This window comes from Plectropomus leopardus, chromosome 17, assembly GCF_008729295.1.
Source record: "Plectropomus leopardus isolate mb chromosome 17, YSFRI_Pleo_2.0, whole genome shotgun sequence".
Lineage (NCBI taxonomy): Eukaryota > Metazoa > Chordata > Actinopteri > Perciformes > Serranidae > Plectropomus > Plectropomus leopardus.
Genome location: NC_056479.1, coordinates 16,308,382 through 16,324,422, shown reverse-complemented (window position 1 = coordinate 16,324,422; position 16,041 = coordinate 16,308,382). Strand labels below are relative to the sequence as shown.

The 16,041-nt window shown below is 38.7% G+C and overlaps 1 protein-coding gene across 1 annotated transcript in view; it reads right to left on the bottom strand.

Annotated features, from left to right (window-relative positions):
• Positions 1 to 201: 201 nt before the first annotated feature.
• Positions 202 to 16,041, bottom strand: part of pde4a (phosphodiesterase 4A, cAMP-specific) — a 65,459-nt gene continuing 49,619 nt past the window's right edge. The window contains 9 exon segments of the mRNA XM_042504345.1: positions 202 to 4,074; positions 4,298 to 4,480; positions 9,661 to 9,783; positions 9,893 to 10,047; positions 11,421 to 11,520; positions 12,218 to 12,382; positions 12,473 to 12,571; positions 14,862 to 15,025; positions 15,147 to 15,240. Of these exon segments, the coding sequence (XP_042360279.1) occupies positions 3,562 to 4,074; positions 4,298 to 4,480; positions 9,661 to 9,783; positions 9,893 to 10,047; positions 11,421 to 11,520; positions 12,218 to 12,382; positions 12,473 to 12,571; positions 14,862 to 15,025; positions 15,147 to 15,240 (1,596 nt within the window). The 3' untranslated portion in view covers positions 202 to 3,561.

Below are 16,041 nucleotides of genomic sequence, written 5' to 3'. Positions count from 1 at the left end.
GCAGTATACAAGGAAACTCGAGTAACAGCAAACATGACAATCGTATTGCATTTGCTATAAAAATCTTACTTTATTTGTATTTTTAACACACTTTACAGTACCGAACAGTGAAATAAAAGAAAAATATACTGATATACTATAATATTGTTTTATATATAGATGTTTGCTTATTAAATGCATTTATTCACAAAATGACACCTCAGCTCTGTTAAGAGGAAAAACTTTCATAAAAATAATATAATAAAAAATAACTTGGACACATTTTACACATTACAGCAAGATCATTTACAAATATTACAATCATTTCATGTTGTTTTTTTTTCCCCTTGAATAATCTTTCTTACTTGTGAACAAACACATGAATTAAAGCCCAGAGTATTATTCACAGAGGGAGTCAGTCTGCGACAAAATAACCTGACAGCAACCAGCTAGGTAGGCCACCACTGGACGGACATTTAGGCTATCAGGCTAGTGATTAAAGTTACTAAGAAATAGAGGCGGTGATAGGACTATAAATGGTCAAGTTTGATAAGGACACATTTATTTCCTTTGAACTTGTCACATCCAATGTGACAACATGAGCTTATATCTGACTTTATCAGTCGAGTAAGTTCAATCTCACATGGACTGTTAATAGATAATGACTGTTAATTTGATTATGCCTCTAGAAAAAGGGGTCAACATTGAGGACTGCACAATGACGGTTTGTGATTTGGCCCAATGCAATATAATCAACAGGTGACCGTCAATGATCAAACCACCAGCACAGACTGTACACTACCTGAAACACACTATCCGCCCCTAAACCTGACTAAATAAAGTGCTGGTACAAATTTGATTTTTTAACAATAAATGTGAACAGTTAAAAAAATGTTAGCACAAGTGAGCGAAAACAGAACCAGAGAATGAAAAAAGGTGAGGATGTGGCCTGCAGTGCTTTAGTGGTTCACTTAACCTTAAATGGTTATTTGTCAATCATTATGACTTGGATAAATTTATAATTTACAATCCAATATTACATTATATACAAGAGTGGTAATGCTTATAGCTATATCATCAACATGTGATTCATTTTCCAGACCATCCACCAGAATGATATAAAAATAAACTGTACACAAACTGTTCAAAGAAAACACTTCCCATGGTTTTCTTTTCATCATTTAAAAAGAATGGCAGCAATCAATCAATTTAATAATTTTCTTAATAAGAAACAATTGCTACAGTATCGTGTTTGTATGGCAATTAAATAGTAATGTTTTTATAGCTTATGACAGAACAAGAAGCCACAAAAACAAAGCAACATCTTTAAAGTAAAAGGCTGATGCATATGGGAATCTTTTATTTAAGTTACTGCAGTAGTAATCCTGGATTCCCATCAACATGATAAAAGCCTGCGTTGTGGCCCGTCAGCTCTGCTCCATCTTGCGACAGAGCAGTTCAAACACACAGGCTTCTGTTGCACCGAGCTGTGGTGTCTTCAGATAAGCTCAGTTACTGACCTGCAGAAACTTGCTCTTACCCTTCGAAAGAACCACACTCATGTTCTTTTATTATTATTATTATTATTTATATGTATTTTTTTTTTACCCTGTGAAAAACAAACACCTAAACAAACTGTGACCTATTTAAGCTGTGCTGATCGAATTCTTAAACACTATTCAACAACATGTGGTGATGCCAGTGAGGGAACAATGACACATATGACAACATCTTTTGCATCCTGCCCTCTGTTACTCACTCGCTTACTCATGGCCACACAATTAGCCACGCAAACAAACACATGCACGCATCGATTCCATCATGACAACAAATCAATATCTGGTCAAACAAAGGACATCCTTATTCATTCTCACTGCCCGCACAACCTTAACTCCTATTTCTTATTTCTTGAACATGGTATCTATAAGATAGTCGTTATACCCTCCTGATTAAAAAACATTCTTTATGTTGGTTCTGAGCACAGCAACAACATAACTAATTGGCAGCAATGTTTCCCTCTCCCCTCCAAATGCTGGATACATTGTGTATAGACACACTGATACTCACAGAAATAAGCATACAGTCGTGATATAAATATACTAGGATATCTATTATATATTTTAGAAATCTACATACTGGCAGGTATGTATCCTGCATCAGACATTAAGGCAAAAAAGCATCAAACATAACAAGGATGATTAGGGACTGCCAGACCACCTTTTGGCCAAGTCACGCGTCACTCCCCTGACATTCTGCTTCCCTGATTTTCTTATTCATCCGTGTTCCTTCAAATCACTTCACCCACTGAAGCTTCTCATCCTTTACTTTGGTGAGAACCGGTGTGTATGAGGAGACCACACAGTGCAAGTGGGTGTGAGATGGCGAGTGGAAATTTGTTCTGTTGATGAAATAATTCTGTATCCCTTCAACGTATTTAGCAACTGTTAAATAGAAAATAGGCAAAACTTATGCTTCAAAGCATCACATGGCTTATTCTCAGAAAGTTTTAAAAAAAAGCATTCTAATAAGAAAAAAAAACATAAGCTGGAAAGAGTCCACTGGCGGCTGCGGTGGTGGTGGTAGTGATTGCTCTGCATCTAGAGTTCTGAGTTATTAATATTACCAGAAGAGCAACAAAAGGAAGACTTACAGCTCAAAAACATATCACCACAGAAAACTGTACGTGTGAGATACACACCACAATACCATGAACAGTAAAGAGAGATCTTGAACAAGAGACAATCAAAAAATGATAACAAAATCAGACACTCCTGTCCCACAATGCATTGCTTCACGACAGCTCCGTTCAGGAAGCTGGTGTTTCAGAAAGGCACAGAGCCATCTTGCACCAGTAGCACTCTCCTCGTAAAGGGAAAAGGGGTATGGGACCCGGCGGCCCCTTCATCGCAGCATCTTCTTTGCCTTCTGGTATTTTCCTCTCTGCTCCTCCTCCAACTCTATGGATTTGCCTATTTTTCTTTCCGACAGAAATGGAAAAAAAAAAAGTCACTCGGATGTGTAGCTTTTCTGAGGAGAACAGTTTCTGTTGAGGTTCTAACGAACATGAATTACTAATACTGACTGACTAGTTAATACTCCATTAAGAGATGGCTTTTTCCAAAGAGATTCATCACTGATCATTGTCCCTCGTGTCAATGCACACATACAAACATACAGTCAAGAAAGGACTCCAGTTATACTGCATGACTGATGCATGCACAAACACACGTTGAATTGGTGTATTCCACATCACTTGTTCCTGCTATCATTTTCTGTTTGTTTGCATGTGTGCATTTCAGTCCCAGAGTGCTACGCTTTCTTCGGTTGCCCGTCGTTAATGCTCTCCTAAATTCCTCTTAGTCTAAAGTTTGTTGTGAAATCAGTCGGAGGACTTGTCACCGCTCCAAATCTACAGTTGCTGTGTAATTACCTTCTCTTGAAGCAATTTTAATTTATTCCCTTTTTGAAAAATATATTTAAAGGTCTGTATTGTCATTGCAGTCTTATTTGTTCTTGGTTTGGCCATTGAAAGGATGAACAAGATTATGTGTGCAAGTGAGGAGTGAGATACAGGAGCGGAACTCATGTATCTTCAGCTTGTGAAGAAGAATCTTCCTCTTCCTCTACAGGACTTGTGTCAGAAAGTCTCTCCTTTTCTGATCTCACCTCCAAGTGAGCTTTCAGCTCCTCCTCCGCCTCCTCCTCCTCCATCGCCACCTCATCTTCCTCTTCTATTATGTCCTCATTTTCCTCCTCTGCCATTATGTCTTCTTCTTTTTTACCCTCCTCCTCCTCCTCCTCCTCCTCCCCCTGACTGCAGTCCCCGGCCACGTGGTTTGGCGTAGGCTTGTCTCCCTCGTCTCCCTCCTCTCTCTGAGAGCTGTCTTCGAGGGTGAGCTCAAACTGAAACTTGTCCATGCAGGCGTTAAGTTCCTTATCCTGACACACAGGAGGTGGCGAGGGGCTTTGTGGGATCGTGCTCTGATACCAGTCCCTGTTGTCCTCCAGAGTGTCCAAGATGTCCTGGGCGTCAGGGTGCACGAGGTCCCCCCATGTCTCCCACAGCGGGTGGACAATATAGTCAATAAAACCCACCTGCACACAGAAAAAAAGAATGTGACTGACATCATATAAATCACAGTGGTGTCACTTCACTCCCTACGAATCAGCATTAAAAATGTACGAGGAAGACTGCTGTGATCAGAGATGACACATCACTCTCCACACCGTGGTTATCACCACGCCCACAGCATTAACACTTATCCAGTTGTGCACAGAATCATATTTGCACGTTTATATTTCAGAGCCGATCATTTACCTGGCTCTTTTCCACAGATGCGGTGTGTTTGTCGCACATGGGGCTGATCTCCATCCCTCGCTCTCTCTCCTTATCTCCCTGCCTGAAGAACTCCTCCATGATTCTCTCCGTCCATTGTCGATACACAGCCAGGGGCTTGGTGGGATTGCTCAGGTCAGCACAGTGCACCATGTTCCTCAACACCTGCACAAACACAAAGTCACATGTCACACACTATATTGGTTATATGCAAAGGAATAAACACTGCATTCAGAAATGAAGAGTTCATCTGCCTTTAAAGAAATACCCACAAAATGACTATTTGTATATCATTTACTGGGCACATTTCACCTTAAATTTGTGAAGAAAACTTTGTTTTTGTCTCATGCCCCCAGAGTGAGCACATAATCCCCCCCAAAAAGCCACATTTTTCAAGAACTGGACTAATCAGGGTCCCCATTTAATAAGAGCAAATCTTTATCAAACCATCCTTTGACAAACTTTCACAAAACTCCTGCAGTTACTGTAAATAACAATAACCTGAACTGGAAACTTCAACTTAAACAGCATAATTCAAGTCTTATTTATCCAGTCCTATGCTCAATACACCCCAAACACATTCATTTTTCACTTTAACCCTGTAGATGGCAGATGAAAGAAAATGTTTTGTTGACGTCAAGAGACATTTATCCATTTATGTATTGCATATAAATTTAAGTAGGTTGGCCTAGGTTAGTTAGAAACGTTATTTATTAGCACTGATACTGATAACAGGTCAAATAAAGCAATATTTTAGGGAATAGTGGTGCAGCAACAAGTCTGGGACAAAATGACTGTAATATGAAGCTTCAAACTGTTTTAGCAACATGAATCTTAACTGGGACGTTGAAAGCTCTGAGCAATAAAATACATCTTTGTTGTTGCATCCATGAATTTTCCTCATTGCAACAAAAATGCTCATGAAAGCACCAAAGTTGGAAGAACAACTTCGCAATTTAGATAATAGGACCACCCAAGGAGTATGTGAATGCAGTTACAAGAGGGATTTAAATTGAGTCCTTTGCGTTTGATTGGACTGCTAAAAAGTCGGCGTGTGATCATGATACGAAGCTACAGCAAAGTCCACTGCTGAGTGGACTGTGTCCACAGACACCTCCATTGCAGTTAAATCAGGAGGAGGATGACGGAGAGATGAATGAATTCAACCTCCGCCATAGTGTGTTGGAAATGAAAACAAAGATCCTGCTCACTTATATATAAACACACATCTCTTTCATTTCTCTCCACATTGCTCTGTTAGCCACTACAACTAACAAACAGGGAAGTGTGGTTTTATATGACCAGTGTGGTGAACTAGTCGTACAAAGCCCCATTTTAATGGATGAACTTTTATAAACACCCCTGAGTGCAGGATGTGTCATCAAACATGTGAAACATTTTACCTGGTTTTACAGAAAGAAAAAAGACAGGGGTTTTGATGTAAAAAATATGATGATACTGATTTTTTGACATATATTTGGCATATAACAAAAGAGTTGAAACAAGGACACAGGATCAAAACGGTTAAAATGTATTTTTCATTTCATTTTTGTGGGGACTTTGCTCTCCTCTTTTATCACAAAAATGTGCAGAGCCCAGGTTGTTTTAGCAGCCACCTGCAATATTAAAGGGATATTCCGCCGATTTTCAACCAACTTTGAAACAGAACAATGTGGGTAGTGTGCGCACATGAACTCTTCCCTCCATTTAACCAGTGCCTAGATATTCCTCCTTCCCCAACAGAGAAACTACAGGCTGTAATTTTGCATTATCCCCCTCCCGTGTCACCCACAAAGCCTACAAAGAGCATACAGATGATCAAGAGTTGCCCGCCCCTCTCTTTTTCTCTCAATCTCAGCCAAAAACCGAAATCCAGTCAAACAATAAAACTAGGCAGTGCTAATCAAATACAATTCAAGATTATGTTACTGCAATGCTTATTTCCCTGCTAAAATGTCTCCAGAAACGTATTTAAACGCTGCGTTCAGCTGGAAGTTTTAGAATTTGTGATGAGTTTTATGGGCTTCCTGCACAGTAAAACTCGAAAAGCTGAATAAATGGAGATCAAACGGTAAAACTAAGCAGCACTGATCAAATATAAACCATAATTCTCTCACTGAATTGTTTATTTCTTGCCTCAAATGTTTACAGAAACATGTTTTAGCTTACCATTCAACTAATATGAGATTGTCAGCCACCATTGTTTCACTTGGATCCGTCCACATCACATCACACACTAGCGGGAGCGTCTGGTAAAGCGTGATGCATTCTGGTAGTTGAAGGTTTTAGACCTTTTGAGCACAAGCACCCTTTTTCTCTTTTTTTCTCTGGTCATGCATTAACAATTTCAAATGTATTTGCATCTTTCGACTGCAGAGACTGCTTAGTTTTATGTGAGGACCCTCTTCTGTTCAATACTTCACCTTCACTCTCTCTTTCAAAGTCAATCAATTATGTTGTGACATCTTGCTGTGTGCCTTCAAGTCACCTCATTTCACCAATGCGCATGAAGAACTCTTTACCTACACATAACGTCAACAACTACAGACTTGTTTCAACTACTTGTTTCTTTAATTTCTTTCCAAAACGTTTGAATCAAAGAATTCCCACAAAAAAACTTGCTTGACCTCAATCTCTCAGTATTCAAATTGGCATATTGAACCGGCACTGCTCTCCTGACCTCAGTTAAGAACAACAACAACTTCCCTCTTGGCACTCTTACAGACATAGAGATCTCTGAGTGTGTTTCTCTTCCTTCCTTTCCATGGTTCTCTTAATGAACCTCTGATTCAAATCTTTGACACTCAGTTCAGATCAGGTCAAAAACACATCTGCATGCCTGGCTGTCATGAACCAGTCCTTCAGTCTAAATTTAAATAATACTAAGCAGCTCTTTTTTTCTGCAAAATCTTGCTCCACACGACATATCTTGGTCCTCACTGAAGAATTAAAGTGACACATACTTCATTCATCAAATACTCAAAGGCAGAATGAGTAGGATTTGTCGGTTGCTTTTGATCTGGTACCTATATTTTTATAGAGCCATGTCCTTACACCCTGCGTGCTTTTGCTGGCTGTCGGAAACATATCACTGTCCCGAGGTTAATAACCAACACAACATATTAAGAAAATGCAGGCAGGGTGCGAGGTCTATGGAGATATAGGCACAGCTGCACACTTCGTGTTAGTCCTCATTGATAATTGAGAGGGATTATGAGTCTATACTTGTTTTTTTGGGGTTTTTTTTTGCAAAATTCAAGTCAGTTTGCCTTTCAGTATAGTCTTTGATAACCAGATCCTCCAGATGTGGATCAGCGGTGTATCCTTTATCTAAAATCCTTACACTGGTTACCTATCACTCAGAAAATAGATTTCAAAATCTTGCTGCTTGTCTATAAATCACTCTGTGGCTCAGCACCAAAAAATATCTCTGACATGCTTGTGAACCTTTTTTGAGCCTTTGAAGATCTGGAGCTGACCTGCTGACCATCCCAACAGTTAGAACAAAACATGGCGAGGCAGTGTTTTGTTGTCATGCAGCACAAACCTGGAATAACCTAGACAAGTCCTGATGCTGATCACCTGGTCAGAGTTCTTGAAGTGTCCATGTACATAGTAGTCTGACTGAATGTAGACTGCTGGTATCAACCTGCAATTTGGCTATTTCAGCTGGCATACCTTACACGATCTACGTACAAGCACCACCCAAGACAACGGTGATTGGTTTATAGATATACAAACAACCCAGAGCGTTTTCCCCTATGCTGGAATGATAATGGATGATCCTTAAACTTTCTATAGATCTGACACAGTGCATTGGAAATAGGTCTGGCTATGCAAGACAATGTCCACAGTGCAACCACTAAATGCTTGACATTTTGAGGAGGGGCATCTAAATTATGACATGGCAATGTCTCTAACGTACAAGCCACATCCTGCAGAGAAAAAACACACAGGAATATAAATTGGTCTTCACCATCAGGTGGTGTTCTGACCTGTTTTGTACAATCCACTTCAACTCTAGCCAAAGAAGGGTTTACATCTGACTGAACCTTCCTCTTAAACACAACCCCATTTTTAGCACTCTGACAGTCAAATTCACAAAAAACGGATTGCGGCCACTGATAGTACCATGAATTGCGCATAACTTGTAATTGCTATCATCCCTGCGTGAAGGTTCAATTCAAAAAAGCTTTTGTGATAATGATGTTATAATGCAAACAAGCCCATAAAATTTGCAGCTGAGTGCAATATGCCTATATTTTGCATCCACATGTATGTCCACACTCATGTAGCCATGACAGTTGGAAAAGCAACTTATTCTAAAACATGGATGCTTCACACACATTTTTAGCATAGCAGCACAGACGATCTCCAAAATCACCACAAATGGAAGGTGGACATCCAAGATTAGTGTCACCAAAATATATGACAAAATATCTCCCCCTCTGTTCCTGAGTTAAGGCGTTGAATAATGGCCATAAAGGTGTTTTTGCAGAACATTATGATGTCACAGAGAAGCTGACCTTTGACCCTTTGAAATAAAAAATGTCTTCACCTCATAATTTGATCTTATTAGACATTTGGTTTTGTGAAGTCACAGTGACCTTGACCTATGACTATCCTAAACTAATTATTCCAACTGATTCCAACTGGACGTTTTTGCCAAATTTGAGGAAGTTCCCTAAAGGCATTCTTGAGAAATCACAAACATGGGACACAAAAACATAATTCCTCTGGCCATGGGGGCATGACAAGAAAACTGACATAATCAGACCTCAAGCTGGTTTCGACTGACAAAGAGCAGAGGCATTCCTCAAAACTTTAGGCCGGGCAATTCATTTTGAAAGAGAGAAATTGTATTTGGGACTGTCACTGTTGTTGTTTTCAAATGTACACCTTCAGACCATAAAAGAATATAGCATGGTCATCAACAAATCTCTGAAGACAATTGTAATTTGCCTGCGTGTAGCTGTTGGTGCTGATCTTTGTGAATTGGACTGTTTTTGCAACAAAGCTCAGTTGCATATGCATCAAATGTATGCATATTACCTCACTGAAATATTTGAAAATAGCACTGGAGCTCCGAGACGCTTTTGTTTTTGGCAGCACAGTTATGGTAGCATTACACCCTTTGCAGGAAATTCACATTTCTTTTTGTTATATTTGGACAGGTTTCGCTGCCTTGAAAGCTGCGCAATGCTTTTGTGAATTTGCCCCTGAATTTATTGAATGCATAATGATCAGCTCTTTTGTGACAGAATCAGAGTGTCTGCTGAATGGCTAAACTTACAATTGAAGTAACTTAAACTTTAAGTTTAATTAAGTGAGAGGTGACATCTCACCTGTATCCGATCAGTGTAATGGTCAAGCAGCAATACTCCAGAACTTGTCACTTTCTTGGTTTCCACCATTGTCTTGAGGTCTGCCAGCAAACTCATGTGTTTAGACATATCTGTTGCCAAAACCTGAAAAGAAAAATGAAAGGAGTGTAAAAAACAGAAAGATGGAGAATAGAAAGGTGGCACTATAGGAGAATAGGGAGATCTTCTTAATAAGTGTGTTGACAGTGCTCACCATATCAATAACAAGTTTTCTCAGGCTCTGTCGCTGCCTCTTGCTTAGGTTCTGGAAGATGTCACAGTTGTCCTCATGAAGCAGCTTGAAGCCCACAGCTAGGTGATGGTTCTCCAACACAGACTCATCATTGTACATCAGGGCTAGCTCTGAGTCTGAGGGAAGCACCATACAACACATATGAGTCAAAAACACATGCACATATAATTTGCATCACCCCATCAGTATCACCATTTCAGAATCACACTGTGGTGCCAGTGTTTCAAAATATACAACCGCTTGGCTGATTAAAGGAAGATGCAAAGTGCAAATAAAACTTCAGAAGCAAATATCTCCATTTAACAAAGGCACGTGTTAGAGTCCTGGAAACATATATCAAAGGGCACTTTTTTCACTTAAACTGGGGATGACTGTAGTACCAAAGGCAAAAAATATGTAAAACTTTCAGTTTAAGGATGTTTATTATTTGAAACTCCAAGCACATCTAATTACATTAAATTATTCAAAATTTAGTGTCTGTAAATGTCAATACTCCAAATTCTTTCATCTCAAATATGAAATCTCAGTTCTTAATGGTCTGGGAAATATTGTTGCCTAAAATGTATTTTCTCATGCTTTGCAGCATGATGATTAGTGATGATTTAGTGCTAATGTGATTTAACTGAAACAATATGGACTACTGTCATATTTACAGAAAACTAACATGATAGATATTTAAAGATATATATACTATGCAGGTATTTCCTCAACAAACAAACAAAAAACAATGTATAGACTCATAAAGAAGTAATCCCTCTCAATCGTCACATAAAAAACACTTTAAGTGTGTGTCGGTATATTTTCTAAAGACTCTGTCCTCTTACTGTATTTTCTTAGTTACTGTGTTTGTTCGGTATGTTTTACCCCCACAGCACTCAGATGAGATTAAAGCTTTATGAAAAGGTAATGACCAGATGCCAGATAGTAAGCAGCAGGCTTCCAAGAGCCACAGCACTGAAAAAATACAAATAAATCCAGGCAAAACACCCAATGAGAGTGAATCTGGGGTGGATTTTACTAACACTTTTACTGGCCAGCATGTTTACTAACAGTAACGACAATCATGCATAGCATACTTTTAAAATAACAGTTTAAAATTAACCATTAAGACAAACCTTTACTGGGTAGAAATAAATTAAATGCCAGGCATTAATAGCTGACCCAGAAAAGTGGTCTCATCTAATTCTCACATAGTGGAGTTAACTCCCTGCCTTTTGGTCTTTCTAAAATCAGAGACTTTTACTTGGCAAAAGACGAGCACGGTCATTATTAAACTGGTTCTTTGGGGCTTTCTTCCCTTTGTTGAGATTTACTGGTCACATTCAACACATGGGCTGTCAGGTGTATTTAGTCCGAAACCATTTGAATTTTTCCACAAAAGCGGCTTTTTGTTTGACCTTGCCATCATGATGTTATTTGTTTTTCCCCATTCTGTTTTTGTTATTATAATTCATATGCTTGTGTGTCTCTTATCACAATTTCAACTCACTTGTGTTTATGAGGAATTGGTTTGACACTCCTGGGTGGTCCACATCATGGATGGCAGCGGCAAATAATGCAGCTAGTATCTCTAGATCCGTGAACACCGCCTGTAAAATTAAAGAGAAAAGGGAGAAACAAGGGTTAACTGACTGTTCAAATTTGCCTTTGGCTGCTGTATTCTTTGTAATGGGCCTTGCACAGTCAAAGAAATTATTTGGTCTATCTACAGGTTTATATCTTTCAATTACATATAGCAATTTAATCAAACTGAGTTAAGTGATTCTAACATAAACCAAAAAAATACCGTTCATAAAATTAAATTTATTAAAACTGAGATGAATAGAATATTAGACTTTATGTAACTTTAACTCATAGAACTGACCTAATTCCCTTTAATTAAGTTTATGTGATTACTCTCAATACATTTAGTGTATTTGAAAAATGTTGCATTTAGTTTGATAAAGTTTATGTAATTAATGTAAATAAATTCTTTGCATTTGAAATATGTTGAAGGACATATTTGAAATACACAGCATTTTTTAACTTTAATAAAGTAAAAAAGGTCAATTCTCTAAGCTATATCTGCATGAATTCTCATAGTATATTCATCATTCATCTATTGGATTTAGTTACATAAACTGCATTTTTTTGGCTCATGTTAGAATTACTTGACTCAGTTGAATGGACATTTTATAGGCAATTGAAATATGTAAACATGACAAAATAAACCAAATCACTTTTTGTGTGTTTCTGAAAGTCTGTGCATGTGAAGTTAGATGTGTGCAGACCGGAAGAGATATTTACATCTAGAGCTGGTGTGGATAGCAGTACATGAGTAGACTGAGTGACATCTGCAGCGTGGAGGCTGTTGTGGTAGGCCACATTGGCATGGTAGTGGTCCTCCAGGGTCATCACATAGGTGACAAACGTATCCACAGGGATCCGAAAGGTCTTCAGTAGATCTCTCTCCTGCAACAGAGACAGTCACTGATAAGTCATGCTACACGATATATGATATAAAATCCATTGTTATTCAAAATCAGTCTTCGTGTGTCTCACCTGGAAGATGGCAAACATTATGCAGCTGAGGGGTCGGTTATTAGAGAACTCTGCCACATGAAAGATATTAAGGCCCCACTTGTTCAAGTCGTTCAGCTCCTGAAGGCACAAAAGACAACAGAAACCCAAATCAATGCAACAATCTAGCGGTTTTCCATCCAAATACACCCATAAAGGTGGAGGTAGGTAGTAGAGCAAAGATAAATTAATAATATTCATTAGATAAAATTTCTAAACCAGGAAAGTCCAGTCGCAGCAGATATGCACAGGTCAGGTGCACGGAGGGGCATTTCTAGGATTTCAGGATATTCAGGGCTTAGTCCAGATCTCTCTTATTTTTTTTTTTTTTTTTGTGTGTGTGTGTGTGTGTGTGTGTGTGTGTGTGTGTGTGTGTACCTACAGCATCAAAAAAGGCTGACACAAACCATTGCACAGACAAACTAAACAATGGGAACAAAAAGAGGGAGGCAATGTCATCAAAAACAAAAAAATCTAACATAAAATAATAAGTGTAACCCCACAGCACATCAGTTAAGCATCCTATAGAGTCTCTCTGTGATCCACCGGACCTTTCAGTACAATAGCTGTTTGGGGACCAATTCTTATAGAATACCTTAATCATACATTTAGACCTGTATGTCCAATATTTCATAGGTTTTACATCAGAAATAACACTGAGACAGCCAGATACTGTAGGACTTTTACAGTCTATCCATTTCCACAGTATATATTTTTTTGCATTGAAAGTAAAGATATATAGAGGTCTTTTAAAATGTACACTTTTAAGTTGTGTCTGACAGCTCAAATACACACAGAGAGTCTTTTTAATGTCAAGAATTAAGTGTAACATCTTCTATGTTTTTCCAGTATTCCAGTATTAGCCAGTACAAACACAATGAATAAAACTCCCTAGCCACAGTATTCCTCCTCATGCACATTTCAGATTTATTGTGATCCTTTTTATGTCTAAGCTGGGAGTAATCTGCATGTGGTGTAGTAGTCTAAATTGAGTTTCCTTTGTCCCATTACAAACTGAAGTGTTATTTGCAGATTTCCATATTTGTAGCCGGTTTGCTTAATCAATGTTGAATCTTTGGGCATGAATGCAGGTTTGCCTTTATAATATTTAGAAAATGCTCTATACCAAAGCCCCAGAATGCAACAGAAACTATATTTTCCAGTGCAGAAGATTGATCACAATGACTACTGTCTGTTTTCGGCTATGTTAAAAAACTTTATATCTGAATATATCTGGGGAAAAAAAAGAAAAAATGTGGTATATTATATTTCTCATAATGATCAAATGAAAGTACAGTTTTCTTTTCACATAAAAGTCTATAACCTCTTTAATACTGCTTGTTTAAGGTGGTTGTGCCATTATTCCACCTTGCTGCTCTGTATAAAGGGTACAATCACAGAATTAGGACAGAGTTGTTTTGCCTTTAAGCTGACAGTGAAGATGGCAACAACGCCAAATCAACGTCTATATAAAAGGGACAGCCAGGAGGACAGAAGAGATATGACGTTTTGACATTGTGTTATGTGTGCAAACCCCCATGGGGAGGTTTAAAAAGCATCCAGCAGCAGTCAGCAGCTAACTCAAAGAGGAAGAACAGCAACCGAAAATGTCTACAAACTGAGGAGACAATAAGGTCGGGTAGCTCCTTACCATCCGAGGTGATCACCCGCCATATAACAGAGACGGTACATAATTTTTATTGCCACGTTATAACTTTGTTATTGTTTAGGAAGGATTGCCTGAGGTGTCACACTTGAGGCTGACACTGTTGTGTTATATGTCACGCCACTCACACCTCTTTTGCTTTTGTAATGCCGGCATGCTGTCTAAAATCCTTCACTGGAGTGAGATGCCTGCTGTGTTTGGTTCCGTATGAAAAAAACAAAATAGAAAAGTAGATGTAACGAAGGCTCTTCGTTGTGGCCCTATTTTGGGATCTCTGTTACCCATACTGGCAAGAGGGAGGAAAAGTCCTACCAAACTTCTTATATCCCACCAGACTCTAAAAGTTGTGTTTATAACATTAAATAAAAGTTTTAATCTTTCATCAACCTGAGAAGATTCTCAGTTACAGGTGATATTTAAGGGTGTGTTTTCTGCTTTGAAATGCCTTTTAAGTTGTGATATCAGATCATCTACTGCGTGACAACAGTGCATATTCCCTTTAACTTTTCATATGACCAGGTATAACAGTTGTTTAGAGAAAGCATGTCTGTTTTTTGTTGTTCTATGCAATAACTTGCTTTGGTCAGCATATTTTACATCCATTAAGTTCTGTTTAGGTCTTGATTGTGCCACAAGAGAACATTTTTGCTGCAGCTAGGCAGCATAAAAATATAAGAAAACACAGGAAGATAATGATTAACTTACCCTGGCTAATGCATCCTCGTGTTCAGTCTTCACGCCGAATCGAGGCGTGCTGGAGTTTGAAAGGCTGGAACTGTGTGTGAGCTTCTTCACACCACTGATGTGGCACATGGGCTTCTCCCTCTCCCTCAAGGTCGGGGATGGGATCTCCACCTCGTTCTGCTTATCTGGGTGGGGGGAAGAGTAAGAAGTCAGCCAGGATAGAAACCTATGGGTTTCGCTTGACCTGGGGTCAATTTGACACTCGTTATAGAAGTTGGTCACAAAAGGACGACAGGTTTGTTTTACCTAGAAAGGTAGTGGAGATGTATTCTGACACCTGGTTCCCTGAGCGACTCATCTCTGACAAATGGGACAGCTCCCTGTTCAACATCCTCTTGAACTGAAGGACAAACAAACGGAGAAAGTGAGTGCATATGTTGCATAAAGGGTTAGTGGCATATCCAACGACATTGAAAGGTGTGGAATGAATTTTGTGAATTTTTAAAGGAAAAGTTCACCCAGAAAACTGTCATTTTTATATGAATTACTCTCCCCATGTTTCATTGAATTAGTAAAGAAAAGTTTGTTTTTGTTGCATGCCTCCACAGTGAGAAGAATCCAGAAATGGACAAAATTCCTTATGAATTGAAGTGATAGGGGTCAACGTTTAATAACAGCAAAGTTATATCAAAACATCTGTTTATAAACTCTGACACAACTCATGCAGTATAATCCAAATCTTATTTATCCAGTCATATGCTCAGGACTCCCCAAATGCATGTATTTTGGCTAAAAATTTACTATTTACCAAACTCCTGCATAAACAGTCTAATGCATGTACGGACGAATATTGTGCCTGATCAAATGCATGCATTGGCATAACTGGGGTTCAAACCCACACGTGTGCCCAGGCACCCTACATGTACACAATAGTGTTTTACATAGTAAGGTTTTAGGAAAATGCAATCTGATGTGCAGCAGGCATCAAAACACAAAAAATAAATAAAGGACATCATCAGAAATAAATACAGAAATTCGCCAGCTCAAGTGGAAACAGAGATACTTCTCAAGTAAAACAAAGCTGGTCCTACCACACAGATTTGTCAACTGTCCTGACCACCCTCTTTTTGCTGAGTTTTATTTCCACTGCATGAGTTGTGAGAGATTGCTAACGGATGCATTAACATTTTTTATTACTGTT